This window comes from Podarcis erhardii (genome assembly GCF_964252035.2).
Source record: "Podarcis erhardii genome assembly, chromosome: 3".
In the NCBI taxonomy this organism is placed as follows: domain Eukaryota; kingdom Metazoa; phylum Chordata; class Lepidosauria; order Squamata; family Lacertidae; genus Podarcis; species Podarcis erhardii.
Window position 1 is genome coordinate 28,451,909 of NC_138507.1, and position 18,780 is coordinate 28,470,688.

Sequence of the window (18,780 nt, forward strand, 5' to 3'; positions counted from 1 at the left end):
CTACGTCTGCTGTGTGCTGCATAAAAAAAAAAAATCTAGCTTGCTTTATCATCAGGAATATATATATATATATATATATATATATATATATATATATAATGAATCACAGATGTTACGGAAGAAAATAAAAGTGCTTTCTCGAAGAGAAGAAATATGTTTCTGAATTTATTATGTCTGCTAAGATAAAGCGAAATTTGGATAATAGTTATCACCAAACACCTCAGTTAATCTTTTGGCTTTTGTTTTATTCCAGTGGATGTCTGGCGCTGGGCACAGGAGGAGCAGTGCCTCCCCATCCTGACCCTTCCAGGGAGGAGGAAGACGAAGACAATATAAATTTACAACAGGGGTTTGCGAGAGGTCATAGCTTAGAGGAAGATGAGGGAAAAGTTGGGAAATAATGGGAGAGGACGAGCAGGCAGAGCTGGAGCAGCAGCTGGCTGACATGTTGTCACTAGAAAGCATTCCAGACCCTCCATCTCCCAGAACCCGGCAGGCCTTAAAAGTAGGAGAGCAAAGAGCTCAAAGACAGAGGGCACATAGCAGCACCCATAGAGGAGGTGATGAAGACGATGAACGAGGAAGTGGGAGAAAAGGGGGGCAGTGGCATAGCGTGGGTTGTCAGCACCCAGGGCAAGGCAAGTAATTTGCGCCCCTAACCCCTAACCTGCCGCCGCTGCCAGCTTCTTCTTGCTGCTGCCTGGGCTGGGGTATTTACGGTAAGGTAGCCACAGCAACGGTGGCGGGTCCGTGTCAGGTGATCTGAGGCGAGTTGCCGCTGGCGCTGCCGCCCAAACGATGCCGCTTGCCCGGAGGAGGAGGAGGACAGAGAGGCGAGGAAAATGCAACATGGCCCAGCAGCTGCAGCAGCAGCGGTGGCGGCGGGGCTGTGAGGAGGGGCTGCCTGGCGCGCCCTCCGCGGCCCTGACACGCAGGGACCGCAGCGAGCGCTGAGAGCCGCTGCCTGCCAGATGCCTTCAGCCCAGACGCGCGCACAGCTCGTCGGTTCCGCGAGACATGGGGCTCTGCTACAGCCTGCGCCCGAGGCTCTTCAGTGACTCCGGAGGCGGCGAGCGCCCCCCCCAGATGTTGCGCCCGGTGCGGCCGGCCCCCCCTGCACCCCCACGCTATGCCACTGAAGGGGGGTGGAGATTCACTCAGGACAAAGCCATTATCCAAGAGTCTGGTTTCTACTGCCTCTCTCTGTAAAGTTTGAAATAAAAAGGGCTATAAGAAACTTTCCCTTGTCTTTATACTTTCCTGGGCAACGAGCCGGGGGCTGCTGACATCTTCCAGACAGTGGTATTTAGAGACGCTAAGCCCAGTTTCCACTTCAGTTCAGTTCCCATTTGTGAAGGTTCATATTCACAAAGCCATCAGCTGAAGACAGACTAACCTGTGAGGGAGAAGCATATTCTGCTAGCCTTTCCTCTGAAATTCTATTCTATTCTATTATTTATTTATAAATGCCATCTCCAACTCCTTGAAAGATTCCATCAATGGTGTCTCCGAAAAAATTTTTTACACTCAGGAAGAAAGGCGAACTAATGCCAGTGTACTAGAAGAAGCAAAGATCACCATTGTCAAAGCAATGATTTTTCAGCATCAACTTCATTGTCTCTCGAGAGTTCCAGATGCAGACAACAATTGTTAAGGGATTTTTTTAAAAAAATAAAATAAAATAAAAAACACTTCAGGGCATCCTTCAAACACGGTTCTGCTTGAAGCAGTACTTTCCAGCATTGCACCACAAAATTCTGAGGATTCTGTAAGTAGATTTTTCACAGGTTGGCACTATTAAAAAGAATAGGTTGGATCCAGATGGGCTAGATGTTCCAGCCTATGGTTGGGCATGGGAGAGTGAAAGGACTGCCACCACATTCACAGCACTGTTGCTCATGCCGGTTGGGGCTGAAGGTGATGGTGCAGGCAAATTGCTCTGCCAGCCTGGAGAGTGTGCAATGGTTGAGCCAAATATGGTCCTGTGATGGCAGCTGCACCTGCTCAGAATCCAGTCCCCAGAACATCCCCCTGTGGGTCTCCCCATGGGCTACCACCAATGGTGGTACTTCCACCTCCCCACACATTCCTCAGACAGACTGGGGAGCTCCATACTGGCAGAGCAGTGTCACTCCATAGGTTGAGGCTGGCAGGGCCATCAAAAACCTCCCAGCCTGGCACAAATGGGCAGACATAGTTGGTTGAACTTCATTCCACTGAAATCCCATCACTGAAATCTCACTCCACTAACTTAGTTTGGATCCAACACTTTATCCTCTAACCTCCATCTTGTTACGCTTCCGCTTCTCATCGGCATACTAAGCGATTCAACAATAAGTGCACCAGGCAAAGTCTATTTTTTAATTAGATAAGCTGTGGGAAAAAGAACAGAACCTGCCAGCGATGAAAGACTTTAGCCAAATATTTCTGAGGGAAGCCTGGTGCACACAACATAACCTGCCAACGCATGGTTGTTTCAAAGGGAGCATGGTGGTACCTGAACCCATTTTGCTCTATTGTAATCGACCAATCTTAAGCCTCGGCTGCCTGACCATTTTGCCTCCTAATCTCTTGTAGACCAGATTGTTCAGGAGTGCTTCAAATAGGCTGGTAATGAATAAAGGAATAATATTTCTAGCCAAAAGACAAAGACTTTGAAATGCAGCTTTTAACTGTGGTCCACATACATCCTAACGAAGTGAGGTTCGTCTGTTTGGGGATGTGATAGGTGCCTACCCCCCCCCAAAAAAACCTCACCCTCAAATAAACTAAGCTTAACAATTAAGGAAGTACAGTGGTACCTCAGGTTCTGGAGGTCTGTACTTAACCTGAAACTGTTCTTAACCTGAAGCACCACTTTAGCTAATGGGGCCTCCTGCTGCTGCCGCGCCACCAGAGCACAATTTCTGTTCTCATCCTGAAGCAAAGTTCTTAACCTGAAGCATTATTTCTGGGTTAGCGGAGTCTGTAACCTGAAGCGTATGTAACCTGAAGCGTATGTAACCTGAGGTATCACTGTACATCACTTTTGACCTTATTTTGTGCATATCACCACTGGCAACTTTAAAACACATGCGCGTGCACACATGCAGACACCACGCTTGCGCGAGACAGGGATCTGAAGCGCAACTTTTTTCTGATCAGCTACAAAGGAACTTTTTGCCGAGCGTCTGTTGAGCTCAGCTAGTAAGCACAATTTATAAAACAATGAATGACTAACCCCTGTAACCATTTTAATGACCCTAAAATAAAGTGCTTAGAGCAACATCTGTCCCAGCAGCTGGGTTCTCTGCGTGAGTGGGCAGAGCGACACATTGGGACAAATTCTGTTCTCCCTTTTGACAGAAACAATTGCAGCAGATCATTTTTATCGTAATCAATTTAGGTACAGTTTCTTGGAAACCATCTGTGTGGTGTTCATAGATTGTGCTTAAGAATTTAAATGTGTATATTTTGGGTTGCTTGATGTAGCATCTGCTAATGACCACATAAGTTCTACTTTTTATGCAGAAAGCTGTTTCCTTGTAAAGGGATTAGTAGAATGACTACTTGATTTTATCCTTTTAACTACCCCATAAGCAGCCGCAGCTTGAATGGCACCCGCCAGTGAGCGCAAGTTGCAGAATTAATTGCATTTCTGAGCCAGAGTTGAAGTCAGAAGGATAACAAAGAAATATAATAAAACTGTTCCACTAATGCTATCTCAAATCGGTAATTTAAAATTAATATATGTTTTGTACAGTCAGTTTAAATTAAAGAAGGGGGGGGGGACGACAAAATGACTTTTTAGATAACAAGCTACTTTCCCAATTCCCGCCTGGTTTTCATATTGTCTTTTATAGTGTTTATTTTGTTTTTGTTTTCCTTAGCAAGTTATTAAAATAAAAGAGCTTTTATATATATATTTTAAAAATCAATAAAACAATACTGTAGTTACCAGGTTTGTTTCGGGCCTATGCTAAAAGATAATGTCCCTGAAAGAAGAGAATATGTTTAAAAGTATATTTCAATTCTCCTAGAAGAAAAAGAAAGCTTTTTTTAAAAAAAAGTTGTTGTTGTTTCAGTTAAAAAGACTCCTCAGTTGCTGCTCTAATTTTCATAGTTTAGATATAAAATAGTTCCTCAGGCCCAGGATACAATTAAGATTTGGTAAGAGCAAAAGAGGAAGATATCTCTTGGGGAACATGGTGGTGAAAAGCTACCACATTCCTATATTTTAAAGTGCATGTGATTATTCTTCAGAGGCAACTTACCTCTAGTTTTTGGGTCCCCAACACAGTGCTCTCCAGACGCTTCAGACTACAAGAATCCTTCAGCCCCAGCCAGCATGGGATAATGGGAATTGTACTCCAAAATGTCTGGAGGGCTATCTCTGTTCATTATGAGAGAGGTGGGGAGAGAGATAAATGCTTTTAGACTTCATTGACTTTGTGTGGGTGTGATAGCTTTGTCTTTCGATCTTGCTGTAAATCTTGCAGTGCCTACTGAAATCTCTTTGCCCCGCAATGAAACTTTGAATGATGTCCCCAGCTTCTAAGCTTGGACTAACTCTGAACCACCCATCTGCCTCAGATCACATTAGCAATCCAGGCAACAGTCCAGTATCGACAAAACCTGTTACTAGTGCTATTTTTCTGGGGAGGGGGGAGGAGTTCTAGAACTCACCATGAATTTCTCCCTTTTTATCTTATACACTGGTATCTCGGGTTACGAACTTAATTCATTCCAGAGGTCCGTTCTTAACCCGAAACCATTCTTAACCTGAGGTACCACTTTAGCTAATGGGGCCTCGCGCTGCCACTGTACCGCCACTGCACGATTTCTGTTCTCATCCTGAGGTAAAGTTCTCAACCCAAGGTACTACTACCAGGTTAGCGGAGTCTATAACCTGAAGTGTTTGTAACCGGAAGCATTTGTAACCCGAGGTACCACTGCAATGACAATGGCACCTACCTGAAGGGTGCCGGAACTGAGTTCCGGCAAGTTCCGAGTGGCCAAGAAAAGCCCTGCTGGTTGCTATACATCCTTCTGTGACAGTAAGTCCCTGTAACAAACCCAAAGCCCAAGCTCCCTCTCTTTCTTCGGAATCCCCCATTTATACAGAAATACCCCCCCCCCAGCTGTATGAGATTTCATTTTGAAAACTTTTTTTTTAAAAAGAAAACAGAATCCACTGGTACATTTTCTTCCACTCCTAATAGTAGCATGGTAATTAAACTGAACCAAGCAGTGCCTTGCACAAAAAGTCTGGCCCTACGCATATTTGCTCAAAGATAAGTAGGAATGCAGGATAATTTTGTCTGATCCACATTTTAAAGCAAACTCACCCCATTCAATCCTCTGAGGCTAATACATGGGAGCATAATTTCCCTTCAGATGTCGCACTTCTCTGAAATTTGCAATACAGTACATATTTCAGGACACCATAGTTCAGAAATGTGCACTTTGATAAAATATATGCATCTAAATATGCATTCTGTTGAAATACAACTTTTTATGCAGATTTAAGAAATTAATCAGATTAATCCTATTCATGTTTACCTAGAAGTAAATCCACTCTGTTCAATGGACCACCATGTAAGGAATGAGAGGACTGTAGTCTAAAAGAAACTTTTACACCCATTAAAAAATATATGTACCGTATTATTCTTTAGTTGCTAAGTGTTGCTCTTTAATGCTTGCAGTTCAAAAGAGGGATTGTTAAAAAAAGAAAAAAAGATTGTGCCAAGCATGAATCAAAAGTAATGTCAAAAATATTCTCAGGATCTGTCATTGGCTTTCCTACAAAAAGAAACAGAATGTCTGGGGACAATGAATAATGACCTCTTTTTCATTATTTATTGCATATTTTACTGGTGGATTTACTCAAACAACAGTAATTAGGTGAAGTCACCCGTACATATTTGTAATGAGCTCTCAATGAAACTGTAAAATGGCACTCCTTTGTTTCTTTCCTTTTGCATTGCATTGCTCAGTAACAAGGTCTCCAAAATACACATGGACTACAAAGGATATATTTTCCAAGGTAGGCATTGCTCAAAACCATGGTTCTTAAGAAATGGACAACTCTCAGGTAATTTGGAAGGGGGACTATTTCAAATAATGTGCAGTGTTAATGATGTGAATGTGTAATAGTCCAGTGAAGTTGTCCATTGAATATCCAGGCACTTTGACCCACCTCCCCACAACATGAATGAAATGACCACACATTACAAACTTGTTTGGGTGCAAATTAGGCAACAACTTTATTGATTACAGACATAAGTGGCTTTGGCTTAGGCGCTGGGCATAACCCGTATCAACCAGCCCACCTGCTGGTCAATTCCCCATGGGGTAGAATTTGATGGTTAGGGAGGCCTATGACATACAACCAGGGACGTCCAACTCCCAAGAGACTGCGATCTACTCACAGAATAAAAAACAGTGATCTATCCCATTTTTTTCTGGGGTGTGGGTCAAAGTTGTTAAGCTTTTTTTAGGGAGGGGAGACAAGAATGCTGATATTTCGTAAAGGGGGAAGGGAAAAAGTCGCTCACCAAAAGATCGCTAAGGATACAATCAACCTCACAGTGAAAACTCCATCTTCTGTTCTAGCATCATGTGCAATTGGAGGACAGGGCAAAGGGCTGGGTGCGCTTTTGCCTCCGCAATGGGAAAGGAGTCCACAATTGACCGTGATTGACCAAAACTACCCAGGGATAGAACAGTCGATTGTGATTGACTAGTTGGACATCCCTGACATACACCAAGTACGAACTCCAAACCAAGTTCACCTGAGAGGAGAGTTATGGCCCTAGCCCCAACTGGGCATCCAGATAGGAGCATCTCCTCAAGGATCCCTTTAATAGGATACCCCATTCCCTTGAAGGGACAGGCCAAGGCTTACAAGACTTTAGTAAAGGTAAAGGGACCCTTGACATTAGGTCCAGTTGTGACCGACTCTGGGGTTGCGCCGCTCATCTCGCTTTACTGGCCGAGGGAGCCGGTGTACAGCTTCCGGGTCATGTGGCCAGCATAACTAAGCCGCTTCTGGCGAACCAGAGCAGCGCACAGAAACGCTGTTTACCTTCCCGCTGGAGCGGTACATATTTATCTACTTGCACTTTGACGTGCTTTTGAACTGCTAGGTGGGCAGGAGCTGGGACCGAGCAACAGGAGCTCACCCCGTCGTGGGGATTCGAACCGCTGACCTTCTGGTCAACAAGTCCTAGGCTCTGTGGTTTAACCCACAGCGCCACCCGCGTCCCTCACCCAATGCCTTATCCACCAAAGTTGCGACAGTTGCTTTGAGGGAGGCAAAAAAACCCAGACTGAAGGACAAATTTGTCCCTGGCCCTTAATACAGCAACCAATAATGTTCCATAGCAAGGTCACTATCCCATTTCACCTCATGATAGATGACAGTTTAAATACAGGGAGAGCTGGCGAAAGATCCACAATATCTCGAGGTGTTGTCTATATGGTTGGTACCCTTTAAAAATTCCAGGAGCGGACCTGAAGGAAGTCCTTGAGGGAATCGGTCAGGTTTGCCCATGAGTGAGCTCACCCTTCAACCCAGATGCTATTGACCAAATTAGGCATCTAGCAGATTCCCCAGGCCCCAGACACCAGGAGAGGCCTTCAGTCAGGGACACAACTTGTGAAACTGATGGGACAGCAGCATGCCACAATGCCACCCGCAGTAGAAGGCAAGTGGAATTTCTTTAGAACCATGCTTTTGAGCACTGGCTGCCTTGAAAAAGATTTCCTTTGGAGTCCATCTGTGTTTGGGAAACCTTTCTAGCTCTACCTGGGTACAGCATCAATGGAGGCTGCATTTTACACAGATCCATGTCCTGCGTGGAATTTAGCTGAAGCTCCTCAGTTTTATTTGTGTCATTCTTACTACAGATAACACAAGAAAGTCTTCTTCCAAAACGCCACACAGTTGCCTAAGCATGGCAAGGCTCTCGCATCTCCTCACAATGCAACTTACTTTACTTGTGTTTGAGGTGCCTAATAAAAATAGATTTGATTATGTTTTAGCAGGAACTTATTTAATTTTGGCTTCTCGCATTGGACGAAATGTTTCCCATTTCAACCCATAGCAGATATATGGAAATACACTCTTTGGCACATTAGTTTATACAGCATTTTGCTTGCTGTGTAATTCAGACTAACACAGCATGACTTACTAATATACATCATAACATTTCTTCTTTTTTAGTAACTAAATAAAATCCCAGAAAAAGTTGCGCGGGGAGGGAAGAATTAGATGGTAGCTTCTCATTAACAGAGATTGCAAATAACCCATCTGAAAAGCAGGTGGGTTTGGCAGATGGATAGAAAGTAGTAAAGCGGATGTATCAATAGAATTTGCAAGCTGGCGAATGCTTCCTGCCTGAGTTACTTTAGGGCAGTTCGGGAGATTTCTATTTTCTATAATGACAAGTGGATTTGCTTCATCCAGATTTTAAAACTATAGTTAACATAATTTGCCTTTTAGGTCCTCAACTGCAAAGCTGACTTTCAAATGAGCAAATCGATCCCATGTCAAAAGCAAATGGTAGGGAGAAGGAGGGGCAAATATAGAATGAGAACATCAGAATGGCCATAGTGAGGTAGGCCAATCGTCCATTCAGTCAGTATCGTTCCCGATAAAATCTGGTACCAGATGCTATGGAGGCATATATGGAAATCCACAAAACAATTATAGAGACTTCTATTCACTGCCATTTACCTCCTACTTCTGCTAACCAAAAGGTTTAGGGGCACCCAGAAGATAGAACTGAAATACCTGACCACCCACACAATGAGTCACTGGCCATTCAAACCAATTTTCACAGCTAATCCATTTCCCAAGAAATTGTGTACAAAAGCCATGCTCACAAAATCTGAGTACAATGCATCCTGTTGTTGTTTAGTCGTGTCTGACTCTTTGTGACCCCCTTCATGGATCACTGCCTTGCCGTGGCGAAGGGGCTTGAATAACTCAGAGAAGCTATGAGCTATGCCGTGCAGGGCCACCCAAGATGGACAGGTCATAGTGGAGAGTTTTGACCAAACGTGATCCACCTGGAGCAGGAACCGGCAAGCCACTCCAGTATCCCTGCCAAGAAAACTCCATGGACAAAGACAACAGGCATATAAAAGTTATAACGCTGGAAGATGAGCCCCTCAGGTCAGAAGGCGTCCAACAAGCTACTGAGGAAGAGCGGAGCATGAGTTTGGCCAGGCTGCGGGAGGCAGTGGAGGACAGGAGTGCCTGGCGTGCTCTGGTCCATGGGGTCACGAAGAGTCGGACAATGCATCCTACTCTTTGGTAATGCCTCACATGTGCCTTTGTTAGACAGCAGGACTTGCTTTCCATTGTGTTAATTCCACAGCTTATTTATTATAAGGTTTCCACAAGATCATGTGGGATAGTCATCTTTTACTGTTCTTTATTTTTAATACTGGAAGTGTTGGAAAGGCCAACACAACAGGAAGAAAAACCACAACATTTGGTCTCCTTAACGCAGTGCTGGGATAAAAGGGACATCTCCTCTCACAGCACTGTGATGGGATAGAAGGGTCGGGAGAGTTCTCTCTCTGTGTGTGTCTAACTGGCTGAATGTGTAGGGACATTGTGGTCTGAATGTGGTGAGTGAGCGGGCGTGTTGCACTCACAGAGGACAACATGTATCAGTCACATTGGCCATGCACTTGTCAGACACATACATTGGAAGATACCTCCAGAGGGTTAGCCAGCCTTCAATGACAGTCCTTACATACAACCTAAAAATCAGGCTAGAAATCCATTTAATTAATGAATTAATTAAATCATCATCATCATGTCTGATCTCCTTGAAAAACAATACCAAGCACCCAAAGTGGGAGACTGTCTTGCTATTTTTTAATAGGAGGACCACAGTGGTATGACATTGAAAATTCATGTGAAGTGGAGGTAGGCTCATTGGTGAAATGGCAACTATGTGCATTCCACAGGAACATGCAAAAAAACAACCAAAAACAACCCAACCCAAGACCAATATTGGGCACCATCAGCCATTGCTTGAGTTCCTGTACAATAGAATTAGCCTTGCTGTCAATTAGGTGTCAAGGTGGATGCCCAGGGAGCAGGTGGCGCTGTGGTCTAAACCACTGAACCTCTTGGGCTTGCCAGTCAGAAGGTCGGCGGTTCGAATCCCCGCAACGGGGTGAGCTCCCAGTGCTCTGCCACAGCTCCTGCCAACCTAGCAGTTTAAAAGCATACCAGTGCAAGCAGATAAATAGGTACCGCTGACGCAGGAAGGTAAACAGCATTTTGGTGCGCTCTGGCTTCCGTCACGGTGTCACGTTGAACCCAAAGCAGTTTAATCATGCTGGCCACATGACCTGGAAAACTGTATGTGGAAAAATGCCGGCTTCCTCAACATACCCCATAGTCAAGTTTGACTGAACTTTACCATTCAGGGGTCCTTTACCTTTACGAAGGTGGACTGGAATTGGGGTTTTTTCCACTCTCACTAGACTCATTTACCTTATATCCCTCTATAATCCTATTGACTGTAATAGCCTACATGATTTTGTTTCTAGGCATCTATGACATCTTCACATTAGATGCAGCCTTGTGGCATCAAGTTGAGTTGCTAGCTACAATCAATCCAATTAAATGGTGATGGGGATAAGTCAAGCTGAGGACAGCAATGGTAATGAATAAAAATGAGAGAGAGGAGATAATTATCCAAACATTGCCAATTTGTTTACAATGCAGGGAACAAAGGAAGCATTTCTCAACACTCAAGAAAATGTTCGAAAGGTGAGAAAAGCTGTGTCAACTCTAAAAGGAACTAATGATGACATCCAAATAGATCTCACCTGTAGACTCTTTCATGTATGATACCAGAAGTGTTTTATTCTGAACTATCACTCACTGGACCATCTCCACGTTCCTCTGCATTTTCAAGATGAGATTTTGCGCATATGTTTTGTCTGGTAGAGGAACATAGGAAAACTGACTTATCTTGAATATAAGGCAGCCATTGATCCATATAGCTCAATACTGTCTGCACGCACTGAGAGCTGCTTTTCAGGGTTTCAGACAGGATCTCTCCCAGCCCTGCCTGGAGATGGCACTCATTAAACCTGTGATATTTTACATGCCAAGGAGATGCTCTACTACTGGAAGTCAGAGCAGACACATAACTGCCTTGGAACCAAAGCTTTTGGTCAACTTCATGAATAGTTTCTTGCACTTAAAAACAACAAACAATATGCATGCTTTTCAGTTTTCTGAAGCTGCTCACACATACTGTTTCCCCTTCTCTGGTAAATGTTGCATTTGTGGTGGCTGATTTTTTAAAAAAGAAATAATAATAATAATAATTTATTATTTGTACCCCGCCCATCTGGCTGGGTTTCCCCAGCCACTCTGAGCGGCTTCCATAAAAACCAGAAATACACTAAAATATCACAGATTAAAAACTTCCCTGAACAGGGGAATCTACAACACCTGGCAATTTTACAGCAGGGATGCTCCAAAACGTTTACAGTGGCATTAAGCTGATTAACACGGATTCCCCAAGTCATTTCTGAAATGCATGGAGAAGGTAATGCTTGACGGTTGCGTTCAAGGTCTCGGCAAGACCTGGCTCATTTTGCACTCTCCTATGAATCCAGGAATCACTGAAGCATTTACTCAGCTGAGTGTCATCTAGTTCGTCTTATAGGCAAGTTATGTACATACTTCCCATTGTAGCTTTTAGCCTTGGACAGCCCCGTCACACATGCCATGACTAATATTATCACAGAATTGTATTATAATAATAATTCTGAACGGCTTCCAATTGATTGTTAAAAAGCTCACTTCTCGCAATGAGGGAACTGCCAGAAGGCCCTCGGCACTAGATCTCAGTGTCCGGGGTGAACAATGGGGGTGGAGATGCTCCTTCAGGTATACTGGACCTAGGCCATTTAGGGCTTTAAAGGTCAGCACCAACACTTTGAATTGTGCTCGGAAACGTACTGGGAGCCAATGCAGATCTCTCAGGACCAGCGTTATGTGGTCCCGGCGGCCACTCCCAGGCATCAGTCTAGCTGCTGCATTCTGGATGAATTGCAGTTTCTGGGTCACCTTCAAAGGTAGTCCCACGTAGAACGCATTGCAGTAGTCCAAGCGGGAGATAACTAGAGTATGCACCACTCCGGCGAGACAGTCCGCGGGTAGGTAGGGTCTCAGCCTGCATACCTGGTGGACACAGAATTAACCTGCACCTCCATGGACAGCTGTGAGTCCAAATGATATGAAATGATAATCAAACACCAAGCACATCTTAGAAGCATACCAAAGCACAGCTTTTATCAAAGATTTGGTTTTTTAAAAATCATCTTGTGTGAGAGAAAGATCTTTAAACAATATATACACACTGGCATGGCAAGGGAGGAAACTTGGTTGCAGAAGTGGAAGTCCTTGCCCTGATGGGACTCATAAAGGAATTCTTCCCTGTAAAGCAGTGGGGGGCTTCTGTGCTTGCAATTTGGCCACCAACAATGGCCACCTACTCACCCTTCCCCACCTGACATCATATATAACATCAGGTGTGCGGCAAGTATAGATTCAGCTGCAAAATAACAATTGAGACCTTAAAGCGTGCTGCAAATTGTTCTTTGGCAAGTAGAGTTTACTTGCCACCCCAAAGCCACCCCCCCTTGTTAAAAAATCAGTTCACCATACTGTAAAATCAGTGTATCTTTCATCATACTGGACTTCATAAAAGTTCCACTTACTAGTGAAGTATTCCAGGCGTGCAACCATTCTGTTGCCATTTCCCCTCATTCAAACATGCATGTCAACTGTCCAGAAAAGAAGAGCTAATAATAAACAGAAATCAGTATAAAAAGAGTTGCGAAAGTACCCTTCTGTAGACAACATATTGCTGAAGATGGCAGCAGCAGCAGCAGCAGTAATGTGATGCAGAATTCATTATTCAACAGTATGGCAATATTTCCATCTAGGAAAAAGTGCCAGTTCTGTTCAGGGATCATCACTGAAGTTGTCTAGAAACTTAGAGTGTGATTTAGCCTACAATGCTCTCTCTGTTCCTGCAACCCTCACCCTTGCCAGCACAAACAGATGAGCCTGGGCATTCCCCAAATATTGGGGTGTGCAAGCAGTCACAAGATTCACCTTACATCTTTAGTATTTGGAAGCAGCTCAATCTTGTTTTGAATCTGCTCTGTTACCATTCTGATTCATCATTTGCTCCAAAATGGATCAGTTAAAACCAAAACCTCTTTGACTATAACATAGGAACAAAACAACAGCTACTTTCCCTCCTTTTCATGTAAGTGAATGAAATCTCCTAATAGATCTGCCTTCAATTTGACAGGCTCAGTCCACTATGGAGGTGCATGTTTACCTGCAAATTTCATCCACTTTTGTGTAAGGAGGGGAAAGTAGCCTTTTTAAGATTCCTTTTTAATGTCATGGTGGGCAAAACAGAGTTTCAGTTTTAACTGATCCAATTTGAACCCACCTCCTTGTTAATGATGTGATCATGCTCTTAGTAAACTATTTTGAGGGGTTTTTTTGGGGGGGGGGTTACAATCAAGTGGTATATAAAGGTTATAAAAAATAAAGAAAAATGTTTTCAGAAAAAGTCCCCCAAAGCACAATTTGCATTTGTATTCAGAGTACACTCAGGACCAATGCACACTCCTACTAGATACACTAAGAAGGTGGATGTTACACATTTCTTGAGCCACACAGCCACTGCCTGACTAGTCCTTTCAATGACTTAGAGCAGGCATAGGCAAACTTGGCCCTCCAGATGTTTTGGGACTACAATTCCCATCATCCCTGACCACTGGTCCTGTTAGCTAGGGATCATGGGAGTTGTAGTCCCCAAACCTTTGGAGGGCCGAGTTTGCCTATGCCTGACTTAGAGAAACAAGACTGTCTTAGCTCAGTGCTATCAACTAACACAAATACAAAGCTCCTGCAGCCAATCGGAAGCCATGGAAGCCCTGTTGGATATTTGGATTCCAAAGAACGTTTGCAAACCGGAACACTCACGTCCGGATTTGCGGCGTTTGGGAGCCCAAACGTCCGAATACGGAGGCATTCAGGATCCAAGGCACGACTCTACTCTGAGCTCAGGTGAATTCCAGGTCTAGTCAAGTATCCACAGGTTTGTTTAACATCCTGGACACCAAATATTAGACTCTTTAAATACTATATTAAAGGAAATCAAGTTATGCAAAAAGGGAATAAAATTTCTTTTAAAATATTTGGACCAATTGGGATTGAGGCTGGGAGAATGGTAGTATGATATATGAGTTAGGGAAATTTGTGTGAGGGAAAATAGTGCTTTTAAAGTTATGGATACTGAAAAGCCTTTTTAGATTGTGGGAGATTTGCACACAGCTCCAGTTTGCATGCTCTACATGCAGCAAGGTGCAGGGGCAAGCTTCCAGCTTTTGTGCAAACCACTACCATCAATGCTGTTTTTTTCTAGAAAAAGAGGCGCTGGAACTCACCCTGAACGCCTCCTTCATGCTCTCACACTGGCAATGGCACCCTCCTGAGAGGTGCTGGAACTGCGGTCTGGTGAGTTCCAGCTGGAAAAAACCCCCAGTGAATCCCATATATACACCTTTTAATGTTAACTGAGGTTAATGGGCCTATACTGTACAGTGGTACCTTGGTTCTCAAACGCCTTGCTTCTCAAACAACTTGGAACATAAACACTGCAAACCCAGAAGTAATTGTTCCGGGTTGCAAACTTTTTTCAAACGTGCTCCGTTTTGAGTGTTACGCTTCCAATTTGAGAGCCACACTTCTGTTTTGAGTGCCACATTTCTGTTTGAAGTGTTACGCTGAGGTTTGTCTCTTTTTGCGTTTTTGTGGCTCTTTGTGTGTGTGTGTGACTGTGTGGAACCCAGTTCAGCTCCAGATCAATTGTGTGACTGCAGTGCATTGTTTATTGCTTTCATTTTATGGATCAATGGTCTCGTCAGATAGCAAAATTCATGTTACGTTGCTGTTTGGGGGGTTGTTATTAAAAGTCTGGAATGGATTAATCCATTTTGCATTACTTTCTGTGGGAAAGCATGCTTTGGTTTTGGAGCGCTTTGGTTTTGGAACGGAGTTCCGGAACGGATTAAGTTTGAGAACCAAGGTACCACTGTACTCGCAAAAGCATTGGTTCATGTGAAACTTTGCCCTTTGTGAAGTAGGTGCCTGAGCAAGCTCTCCATTTCTAATGACATGCCCTGCCAGCCACATCCTTAGAGTACAGTGGAGATGGGTTCACCATGGAATAAAAGTATCAGGTGTAAGAGAAACATGAACTGAAGTGTTTGAAGAGAGCAGTCACATTTAGATTTTCTGGGGCAAAGAAGCCTTTGGGTGTGATGAGAGGTTCCTTTGAAACACCCAATCTCTTCATCTAATACAAAAACAATTTTAGGTAACTGCAGTTGTGTGCTCAGTTCAAATTTTCCATGCTCAAGGTTTTGGCTATGCTTATAGCTGACACTCAGCTCAGGCATGCTTCCTTGAAATGTGACTGGATGTTCCCATAAATAAAATAATTGTCCAGTAGCACCTTAGAGACCAACTGAGTATGTTCAGGGTACAGTGGTACCTCGGGTTATATATGGTTTAGGTTACATATGCTTCAGGTTACAGACTCTACTAACCCAGAAATATTACCTCAGGTTAAGAACTTTGCTTCAGGATGAGAACACAAATCGTGCTCTGGCGGTGCGGCAGCAGCGGGAGGCCCCATAAGCTTAAGTGATGCTTCATGGTTAAGAACAGTTTCAGGTTAAGAACGGACCTCCAGAAGGAATTAAGTACTTAACCTGAGGCACTGTATAAGCTTTTGTGTGCATGCACACTTCTTCACATAAAAGCTTATACCCAGAACAAACTTAGTTGGTCTCTAAGGTGCTACTGGACAATTATTGTTTTTCTTTTATTTTGACTGCATCAGACCAACATGGCTACCTACCTGAATGTGGATGTTCCCAGTGTGGGATAGTTTGCTTCACTTGTATACTTAATGATCTCCAAGAAAAAACAGTGAGTCAATAGAATGAACTGATATTTGCTTCTTTTGAACAACTAACCAAGTTATACCCTTGTCACCCAGAGCTATAGAGATATAGAAGTATGAAGAGAAGTGATGGAGGGGGACACACTCAGGAACATAGAATGGCAAACATTGTTTTGAAATATAATGTAAAAAAAATGAAACAACCCAACTCTCTTAGGATGATCTAATAATTTGTGTAGGTGGAAGGATTATTTTTTTTAAGCATCAGATATTCGACGCATGCTAATTGGAATAATTATTTGACTGACTTCAATGGAATTGTTCCAATTTACACCAGCTGAAGAAGTAGCACACAGAATTGAAACTAATTTAGCCAATATACAGAGTCATATGATTAAACACATGGTTGGGAAAACTGCCAGATTAGAAGTCAAAAAGCTGAGTTGGATAGGTCAACTGAATATAAAGACTGGAGAAGCTAATCAGCAGCAGAGTGTGCAGGAAAAGTCAATGCAAAACCCACATTTGTCACTGGCTACTATAAATTAAGGGCAGACACATATAGCCTATTTATATCTCATCTATCCTATCATTGCCTTTCTTCTCTACATAAGAATTGCTGGAAGTTGCTCACACATAAAAGTGCACATAAAAACAGCAACATCCCAACCACCACAAAACATATTATTATTTAAAAAGACATAGATTGGCTATAGATATATATTTAATTATCCAAGAGTGAAGCCTGCAGTGTGGTTGTCAATATAAAATGCAACCACATCAGGGGTGCAGATCCTGCAGCTCTCCAGATGTTGCTAGACTGCAATTCCCATCATCCCTGATCATTGGCCATGCTGGGGTTGAGGAGAGTTAAGAGGCCATCAACATCTGGAAGTCCACAGATACCTCACTCCTCCATTACAGTGTGTGTGTACACACATGTGTACGTGTGTACGTGTCTTAATGAAGTGTGTACACACACACACTTATCAGTTCTTCACTGGCTCCCAGAGTCTTAGCATGATTATTTGTGTCATCATTTCTATAATAATGAGGGTCCAAAAAAATCCATCTAGTTTCAACCCCTGACACAAGGTAGTAGCTTTAAGAATTTAAGAAGAGCCTTCTGGAACAGGCAAATGGTTCATTTAGCCAAGCATCCTGTTCTCACATTGGCAAACCAGATGCCTATGGGAAGACTGCAGCAGGACCTGAGCCCTAGAGCACTCTCCAGCTCTCCTGCAGTTTCCAGCCACTGAAATTTAGAAGCATCCACAAGCCTTTTCCACTCAATTCACTTTATAAATCCAGATTGCAATGTGCCGCATGTAGACAAATAAATCAGGACGACTCACACAGATGGGACCATTTGCTTGTGTTCTTGAAATGGGAGTTGCAGCTAAGGAACACAGAATACACACTCTCTTTCTGTTCAGCTTGTATTGCATCAGTTCACAGACCAAAAGCCACACATCCCAGGGACGGCAAAATTAAAAGGCTGAGTTTACCTGCACTCTTTTGGAATTTTAAGGAGGCCCTTCCAAATCCTTACAAGTCATCTGGTTTCATTTCAGCTATTTCCATTGTGCTCCAATGTTTTATCTAATAGATCATTAAAAACCTACTCTAAATATAGAGTAGTGTAACTGCCTAATGATATGTTTACGTTCAGCTGGGGGGGGGGAGAGAAGTAAGTGAAAAGAGTAACAGTTAACAGTGTCACCTCCTGTTGTGCCCAAACTGTGAGATGTGAAAACGAGAGACAGCAGCCCTGCTCAGAATTACCAAGTAGCTGATCCACAGAACCATCGACTCAACCCTCCTCCCAGCTGTAACCAAACTGCACTCAAATTGCATTTCTCAAAAAATTATTTCTGCAAGTCATAATATCAAAATGAGGGCATTTCAAAGAAGGTAACCATAACAAAACACATCCCCTTTAAACTACAGTCTGTTACTCAGCAGTAACACCCCTCCTTCTCTGCATGTCTTTTGTTACCTGTGCATATAGCAGATATACTACCAATTTAGCAATACAGTTGTACCTCTACTTATGCATCCCTCTGGCCACAGCAAACCTGGAAGTGTATACTTCCGGGTTTCGCTGAGCATGCATGCGCCGAAGCGCTCAATCACGCCACGCATGCCTCTATTTACATAATTTTTGGGGTGCAGACAGACCCCCAGAATGAATTAGGTTCGTATCTGGAGGTTCCACTGTATAACAATTAAGCGATAAAAAAGACAGGATAATAACACATTATGAATGTAAAAAGCAGGACGTCATGTGTGCATCTACATTATCAAAACCATTCCTTAACCCTTAACGTTAAAAACCATGAGTGTTGATCCAGTCCAGGAGTGGGCAATCTGAGTCTCTTCAGATGCTGCAGAACCACGTAATATTAGATAGCACTCTTGGTTTTCACACTGACATATGCATACATACAGACACTGTGCAAAAGCTGCCGGATGGTGTAGTTAAAAGATTTCATTCCACACCTTTTCAATGCATGATCTTAGGGCATGGCCCATTTATCCAGATGGTAAATTCATGACTTCTGAGTCAACCATACATTTGTAATGCTGCCATTAAGAGTACAGGTGTGCTGCTATTTTAAAGATCATACACATACTGTACATGCCGCCCTAAGCATTTTTTATTGTAATGAAGTCCCATTTGTGTTTTAGAAAAATATGAGACTGAACAATGAAGATAAAATATTTAAGTGTAAGAGTGTGTGTGTGTTCTCTCTCT

General features: G+C 43.2%; 1 protein-coding gene across 4 annotated transcripts in view; it reads right to left on the reverse strand.

Annotated features, from left to right (window-relative positions):
* The window catches only part of LOC309339317 (uncharacterized protein), a 169,931-nt gene extending 156,955 nt beyond the window's left edge, over positions 1-12,976 (reverse strand). For 3 of the 4 annotated variants that reach the window (XR_014155169.1, XM_081857532.1, XM_081857531.1), the window contains exon 1: positions 12,748-12,939. Coding sequence is in view for 2 of the 4 variants with exons in the window: in XM_081857532.1 (XP_081713658.1) it covers positions 12,748-12,786 (39 nt within the window). In the remaining 2 variants the exon portion in view is untranslated. Of the gene's footprint in view, positions 1-12,747 lie in introns of all 4 variants that reach the window. The other variant, XR_014155168.1, reaches the window with a different exon arrangement.
* Between the last annotated feature and the right edge of the window lie 5,804 nt (positions 12,977-18,780).